We start from the raw sequence: 8,407 nt of genomic DNA, 5'->3' as shown, positions 1-8,407 counted from the left end.
CTCTCGTGCCCCCTCCCCGCTCCCGCCAGCCCCTGACAGCCACCGTTCTACTTCTGTCCCTGTGAGTCTGACTGCTTTAGGGACCTCACAGAAGTGCAATTGCGCCGTATCTGTCCTTTTGTGAATGGCTTATGTCACTCGGCATAATGTCCTCAAGGTTCGTCCATGTTGTAGTCTGTGTCAGAATCTCCTTTCTTTTAGGCTGAATAATATTTCATTGAATATATGAGCCACGTTTTTTTATCTGTTCCTCTGTTGATGGACGCCTGTAATGCTTCCAGTCTTTGCCACATGTGAGCAATGCTGTGGTGGACGTGGGCAAACAAATATCTGTTTACACTGAGATCTTTTCCTTTTGGAAAAGTGGAGGCAAATGGGAAAAATTCATGCTTTCTTGAGTTCTTGTGACTCACAATGGCCCTAAACCGACTCTTCAAGTTTTGTAAAGTAGGTATCACAGTTATAAAAAAGCCTGAAAACTCTGAGTGGGATATATTAGGTGATTTTCTCCCCAGACGACGTAAGGGAATTAAGACCAAATAATACCGAATATTTAAAGAGCTGCTGTGTTAACATTAGATGATGGTTTAAAAGTATTTTAAATACGAGACTTCCCTGCCCCACGGCTGAGTGATGAATGAGAAATAATCTCACCGTGGCATTCACGGCCCTGGATGGTAAGATTTCAAAATACAAGCAATGGAATAGTTAGAGAAACCCGAGGAAAAACCTAAATCAGGACCTTGTAGATATAACCACGAGATCATAGAAGTTTGCTAATACTGCCCATATCCTGTTTATGAGAGGAAATGGTGCGTGTTTGCACGTGAACTTTTGTTTTTCATTTTTTACGGTTGCCCTAAAGAACAACGGCCACACACCTACAAACTGGAAATACAAACGCCAGAGCAATGGAAGCAGTGCGGTCTCTATGAGGGTAGATATGGCAGGCTCTTAAGAAAACCGCCTCCACCTGGCGCCCTGCAGTCGCTAGGGAAGCGGCGGTGTAGCGGGGTGGTGCCGTGCCCTGCAGTTCCCTTGAGGCAAGCGGAAGCATCGCTTAGGGGTCCCGTCCCCACTGGGCTGCCCAGAAACCCACCGGCCAGTTGTAACAGCGAGTGGCAGAAATCGGTCTTGATAAGTTATGCAGCTTCTCAAAGAAATGGAAGATCACCAGACTGAACAGCAGTCTCCTTTCCTGGCAAAAGGCTTCCATCTTTCGTGATTCAGTTTGTGTTCCTTTAGTCTCCAAAGAAACGATTTCTGGCCCCGACCTCTTCCTGCGGGACTTGGTGTGCAGGTCACACCCAGCTAGTCGACGTTCTGTTCTGTGAAGTGACCGCCTGGGACACATCTGTCCTGCACACCGTGACCTCTTCTGGAATCATTTTTGCGTTCGCCAGGGGCCTGCCGGTGCTCTGCACGTGAGGACCTCAGCGAGTGTGTCTAGAGTGGATAATGGAGTGGCAAACATACTCAGATGTTTGTGTAAGACCCTTCACCCAGTTGTCATAATATCCTTACTAGTAAGAAGAAAATGTGCAAACCAGACCCAGCTAAGTACATTTATCCTGAAAACTCCAATCCTGCTGGTAAAGGGACTGCGGCAAAGCTCGAAGGAAGTGTCTGGAAGCGTTCCACAGTCAACCTTTTTATCGGCTGAAGTAACTGAAGGCTCAGTAAACTGACAGGTGATGTACAGTTGGAAGGCATTGCTAATAAACTGAATACAGGGCCCAGGAAGGTCTAATGGACCGGAGAGATGCGCCAGGACCAGCAGGATGAAATCCACCCAGGAGAAGGCCAAGTCCTGAATTTAGGCTGGAAAATCCATGCGACACGTGCTACAGAGGAAAGTAGAGGTGTGGGCAGGAGTGGGGGAGGAAGGGGGGTCCTCTTTGTGAAAAGCTGGAAACGGTGTCATTGCTCAAAGCTGGAAACGGTGTCATTGCTCACTAACGAGGCCATGGTTACACGACTAAGGCTAGGCATTCCGTGGAACATTGCACGTCTGTTAAAAAGAACAAGTCAGAGCTATATACACAGACCTGCAGAGAGTTCCAAGGCGCGTTACCAAACGAGACGCTATCACAGAGAAAATCGTGTAAGAACTGCAGGCCAACCAACAGTGTGGTTGTGTGTGTGTGTGCGTGTCTGCCTGCAAGCACCTGCAACGCGGGACTTCTGGGGAGCTCTGCATCGAGACGTTGGTACCCACACTCCGAGCAGGGCTGGAGAGGAGACTTTCACCTTGACTTTATCTATTTCTGTATTTAATCCCAGAGCAAATGTATTTGTATAGTCATTCTACAATTACACACATCACGTCGGGGGCCTTTTTGATTGACAATGAGGAAAGGTGATGAGACTGTTAAAAAGCAAACTCGAGATCAGACTCCTTTAGCGATAAGGCCACGTCCCAGGTGGTCGCCGGGCCCGCCTCCCTGCGGAGAGGACAGGGGGCTCCAGAGGTGCCCCTCCTGCTGGACACTGGCCGGGGCCGGGCTCCACGGCGGAGGCGAGAGTGCGTCTGGTCCTGTTTCTTCTCTGCCTGGACCCAGTGGGTCCGGACCCAGGAGCAGCTTAATAGTGAGTGAACGAATGAATGGCGAACGAGGACCCGTGCCGCTGGAAAATGAAGTTAGGGCTGAACTTGGACGTGTTCTCGTCTATGGAAGGTTCTTGAGTGGCAGACAGACTCCTCCTGGACCAGCAGAGGGCAGAGAAGACAGGGAAGCAGGTGTCCTGCGGCAGATGTCACGCCAGCCCAGAGGCCCCTTCTCGGGCCCCTCAGCGCCCCGGCTTTGTCTCTCACCTGCGGCTCTTCCCTCACCCGACCTGCAGGTGTCCTGGTGGCCAGGCCGCACCGCCTGGCCCCGCACCTCCTACTCCCCGTTGGCTTTACTTTTCTCCACGCACTCGTCTTCGGGGGATTTGTTTGTGTTTTTTTGTTCGCAGCCCTGCTGCCCAACAGTTCCTGGCGCTCGGCTGGCACTCGGTAAATACTGGCTGAGTAAATAAATACTTAGCGGGGGGCAGGAACGGAACCGGTGTCTCCGGAGGCGGGATCCCTCAGCCACGCCGGCGCTGGGGAAGGGCCGCCAGCTTCAGGAATTAAGCCCTGGGGGTTCCGGAATCCCGCCCACATCCCCCGCGCCCCTGCCCTGAGCTGCTCCCACCATCCCGAGGCCTCGGCTACAACTCTGGAGCGTTTCCGGGCGGCTTCGACGACGTCCTGTGTGTAAAGTACTTGGTATTGTGGGCGGAAGGTGTGTGGCGGCCCTAAGGGGATGAATCAGAGCTTGCTTTCTTATGCGTGATCTTTCTCCAGTTACAAACGGGGCTGCCCTTTTGTCCCATCCCCCCTCTGCCTTTCCTCCCCCTCCTCAGGGGTGTCTCAGTCCCCTGGCCCAGCCCAACTGGACTTATTTCAGGCTTTGAGGAAACGGGCATTTCCCCAGGCTTCCCGTGTGTCGAGCTTTGGGAGGGTCCTTCCTGTCTAGAGCCCCATCCATCCACTGTGCAGCCTGGGATCCGTCCAGTGGAAAAGAGCTCAATGGTATTCCGCTTTGTGCTTTCCTGCACGGAGAGGTTTACGTAAATTACCTTATTTTTGTTTTTGAAGTTTTGAATTTTATTTATTTTTTATACAGCAGGTTCTTATTAGTTATCTATTTTATACATATTCGTGTATATATGTCAATCTCAATCTCCCAATTCATCCCACCACCACTTTCCCCCCTTGGTTTCCATACGTTTGTTCTCTACTTCTGTGCCTCTCTTTCTGCCCTGCAAACCGGTTCATCTGTACCATTTTTCTAGTTTCCACATATATGCGTTAATATGCGATAGTTGTTTTTCTCTTTCTGACTTACTTCGCAGTTGGATTGCCATTAACCTCGGGGAGTATTCGGCAGGCCCTTTAAGATGAGGAAACAGGTCTGGAGAAGCAGGTGAGCCCCTGTGTACCCACGGTGACCCCTTGGCGCGCTGCCTGCGCCCCGGCCCACCCCCAAGGTCAATGACCCCGTGAGGGGCAGCTCAGCCTCGGCCACCCCGAGAACCCCACCTCTGTCCTCCTGATTCAACCCGGATCCACCTGCCAAGAGCCTCACACATACGGAAGAGGTGAGACCAGGATTGCTAGTGTCCTAATAAGCCTCGAACAAGGAAGAATTAGCAGCTGGGCTGTTCCCACTGCCTCTTAAGGTCCCAGAGGTCATGCTGGCACCTGGCCAGCGCTGAGGCCCTCCCGAGGCTGGCCTGTGAGGCCACAGGCTTGTCGTGGCCAACCTGACACAGAGAACTTTGGTGGACTCGTTAAAAATAAAACGGGGACTTCCCTGGCAGTCCAGTGGTCAGGGCTCGCACTTCCACCGCAGGCACCTGGGTTCTATCCCTGGTCGGGGAACTAAGATCCCGCAAGCCGCACGGCGTGACCCAAAGCAAAACAAGACAAAACGGAGCTTTTTCTTACCTACTACAAATTGTAAGTGGATGGTTTGAGATATAAACTCAGGACGATCATTTCCAGGGTTCAAGCTCTAATTTTCAGGCATGTGGCCAAGCCTGTAAGTTCTTAAAAGTGGTCAGTAGTCACCTGTGATTATTTCAATCTAGTCTTTTAATACCCGAGAGTAACAGTCTTCATAGCTTGTAAGTGAGCACATCTATTTAAAAAGTCACGTGCTCCCGTGATAGGCTGTGTGTAGGGCACCCTGGAAGGTGGCCGGGGACCATTTCTCATCCTCTCTCTATCACCTGGAGGAAAGTTGACTGCTTTTGGTCCTTTTAAATCCATCTAAGGACTTCCCTGGCGGCCCAGTGGTTAGGACTCCGTGCTCTCACTGCCGAGGGCACGGGTTCAATCCCTAGTTGGGGAACTGGGATCCCACCAGCTGCGTGGCGCAGCCAAAAAAAAAAAAAAAATTCATCTAAAAAGCGTATGGCTCCTCGTAAAAACATTCGTAATTACTGATTTCAGGTCCCTGGATGAAGGCTCAGACCACGGGCCTGTTGCTGGCTGTCCCGGGAGGGTGCCGGGGCCATCAAGCCACACACAGGGATGGGAAAGGGCTCCCGGAACAGAAAACAGTTTATGAGACCAGGTGTGCTTATATACAAACGTGCATTTGTATGAAATCCTGTAGAAAACCCCATAGAAAAGACACCTGACAGAATTTTTCTCATGCCTCAGCCAACCTTGACCGTGAATAACATTTTAAAGTGTTTAAATAATTCTAGGAGCCAGACTGGTCATGTGACCACAACTCAGCATCCTCCAAGCAGCAGAGGCAATCCATGCCCCACACTGTGCGTGTTCCTCAGAAACCCTTTAGTGGTGAGCGTGGGGCAGGGTAGGAATCAGCCTTCTTTCTCCCTTCCCTGTCAGTCTTTCTGGTGACAGGTTTTTCTGTAACTGGCGTGGAAGAATCCCAGAATCGCGGACGGACGGACCGTGGTAACTTACCCATTTAGTGTTTGAAATATAAAATATTAACATACTTTTACAAAACTGGATATAGGTGAAATTAAAAGCTGCTATTCGATTAAAAATTGTAATAGATTTTAAATAACTATTATGTGAATTAATTATATTTTAATATTTAAATGACTTGAGATATGACAAAATTATTTTAGTTACAAGTATGTAATTAAAGCTATTATTTATTATTACAAAATGTTTTTATAATGCTATTCTTGGCAACAGGAAAATCTTTACTCTCATCGAAGTATGCTGAGTACCATTTTTTGGAAACCATGTCAAGCATCATAATATTAGGATTCGATTTGTCTTATAGAACTGCTAAATAGTTACCTAAACCCTAGTTCGTATTTTTAAAAAGTGTCTATTAATTCTGTTTTCACTTAAAAAACCTGGATGCTGAAAAGGGAAGCAAACAGACCTTTGAAGTAGATGAAACTCATTTTTAATTGTCAGAATTTAGGGTCTAGTCTCTCCCTCTGTTCTTTAGAAACAGTAAGTACCCCCCACAATTTTTCCATTTTGTTCTGCACCATTAAATTGTACTGTGGCAATAAAATACTCCCAAGCAATCTCTTTCAGTCAGTATTCTTCCCGTGGACCATGGGAGTGGAAAAGGCAACGTCGTAGGGGAGCTGAGGGTGTCTTGAGGCAACCCACCATCGGCAGTAGCTGGTGGCACATGCAATCTGTATTTCTCATACAAAATCACATCTAAGCTTTTGAAATGAGGCCGTTTGCTATTAAAAGCCATCACTAAGGACTTCTAGCTTGTTTCACTTGAGAGAAGCCGAAATGCTTCCATGTAGCACACACCACAATTCATACAATGGACAGCCTCTTGGTGGCACTGCAAACCATTCATACCTGAAAGGCCATATTTAAATTCACTGAGCATCTAATTATACACCGTTTACATATCATAATCTGAGCCTTCGAAATTAGAGGAACGTATAATGAATGGTTCCTTGTAGATCAAAAGAACATATCTTATTTAAAAATTTCACTTAAAAAAGTATAACAGAGTTTGAAGCATTAGGTAACCTCGTCCATTGTTAAAGACTAAAGCGTCAAAGCAAATAAAAAACCCAGTATTCTCATGTTTACCTTTAATTCAAGGGAAATGGCACAGGTAGCCCTAAGGGGATCAACCAGACCTTCTCAGCATCGTCTTCAGGCCCTGGCGTTTCTCTCCTTTCCTCAAAGAAAGGAAGACAAACGCCATATCCTTTGTCTGAAATAGGGAAGTACTGTTGGCACTGTCACCCCCGCTGGCTCGGGCCTCACCAGACCGATTTCGGAGAGCAGCAGAGGCTCGGACACTCGCAGGAGTGCAGCCTCTGGGGGCATCTGGGGTCGCACGTGAGATCTACAGGGGGTCAAAGGTGGCCTTGAAGACGAGACGCTGGACCTGGGTGGCGCGGGTGACCGTGCCCCACAGCTGAGCACTGATTGCCCCATCCTCTCACGCTCTCTTGTATCTAAAGCTGGCTACTGTGTTACACTGGTTTTTTGGACTTTCCGGAACAATATCTAATCATCAAGTAACACAATTCGGTGACATTAAGCAGGATGCAAATTCCAGACACGGCGATCATGAAAACCGTGAAGACGGTCTTCTCCGTTGGCCTGGACACGAAGCAGTCCACCGTGTTAGGGCAGGGCCACGCGTTGCATTTCACCAGGCGCTGCATGGCGAAGCCGTCGTACATGACGTAGAAGACGTACATGAAGGCGGCCTCGAAGATGACCCGGAAGAAGATGCTGCCGGTGTAGGTCCACCACAGCGACCCTTCGATTCGGACCTTCTGGCTTTTGATCTCTTCGATGTCCTTAAATTCACTCTTTATCTCTCCCTTCATGAATTTCCTTTTCTTCTCGTGTCTGTAGTGGGCCACGTGCATGGCCACCAGCAGGGCCGGCGTGGACACGAAGATGAGCTGTAGCGCCCAGAGCCGGATGTGGGACACGGGGAAGTAGTGGTCGTAGCACACGTTCTTGCACCCGGGCTGCAGCGTGTTGCACACGAAGTCGGCCTGCTCATCGCCCCACACCTCCTTCGCGGCCACCACAAGGATCATGACGCGGAAAATGAAGATGACGGTGAGCCAGATCTTCCCGATGCTGGTGGAGTGTTTGTTCACGCCCCCCAAGATCGTCTGCAACGTGCCCCAGTCCATCTTCTCGTCCGGGCAGTTTGCGCTGGAAAAGACAAAGTGACACAACATGGAGGGGACCGGGCAGGACCGGCTCGTGGGGGGCTTGCTGGGTCCGGGCAAGTGAGCGCCCAGAGATCCCTTCCCGAACAAATGCCGGCTCTCACACTACCTCACCCAACGAGAGGAAAACAAACCAACCTCTTCTGCTGTAGCGCTAGCCGCGTAGTGCGCAGAACACCTGGAACGCGTTCTCTAGTAAAGAGGGGTATATCCAGCTGAGCAGCGCACCCAGTCCGTAGCACACGATCAACACGTGGGGTGGCGCACCCCGGCAAACGTGCGCGCCGACGCAGGGCCCTGATGGAGGCGCTGACCGAACCCCTGCGCGGGTCCCCCCAACCCTCCAACGGCATTCAGCGCTCCCAAGCGCTCGTTCTGGACGGTACCCTGGCCTCGTGCCAGCCGGGGACGACCTCGCCCTCGCCTTCAAGGCCGAGAGGCCAAGTCTCACGGCAGCACCTCCTTCCTTCACCTATCTCAATTCATTTTCATGGATGTGGGATGCAGCAGTGAAATGATTGTCCCCAGTGGTAAAATCCACGTTTAATGTTTCCCAAAGGGCTTCACTTCCTGTCTCTATATGAAAAGGGGCAGGTTAGAACTGGTCCTTCCAGGGAGAAAAGCCCCTGTGTGCGTGGGTTTTTGTGACCATTCTGTGTATAGATTGGGGTCCTTGCTGTCCTGTTGGGACTGACCGATCGGT

General features: G+C 50.1%; 1 protein-coding gene across 1 annotated transcript; it reads right to left on the bottom strand.

Annotated features, from left to right (window-relative positions):
- Positions 1-5,631: 5,631 nt before the first annotated feature.
- GJB2 (gap junction protein beta 2) lies at positions 5,632-7,682 on the bottom strand. The gene has a single exon (XM_024754967.1). The coding sequence runs from the start codon at positions 7,663-7,665 to the stop codon at positions 6,985-6,987; it is 681 nt and encodes a 226-aa protein (XP_024610735.1). The 5' UTR covers positions 7,666-7,682; the 3' UTR covers positions 5,632-6,984.
- Between the last annotated feature and the right edge of the window lie 725 nt (positions 7,683-8,407).

The sequence above is a fragment of the Neophocaena asiaeorientalis genome, unplaced genomic scaffold (assembly GCF_003031525.2).
Source record: "Neophocaena asiaeorientalis asiaeorientalis breed wild unplaced genomic scaffold, Neophocaena_asiaeorientalis_V1.1 scaffold443, whole genome shotgun sequence".
Lineage (NCBI taxonomy): Eukaryota > Metazoa > Chordata > Mammalia > Artiodactyla > Phocoenidae > Neophocaena > Neophocaena asiaeorientalis.
This window is presented reverse-complemented; position numbering and strand designations above follow the sequence as displayed.

Excerpts from the sequence above, each read along its gene's own strand:
- GJB2 (XM_024754967.1), bottom strand. The coding sequence starts at position 7,665 with ATGGACTGGGGCACGTTGCAGACGATCTTGGGGGGCGTGAACAAACAC.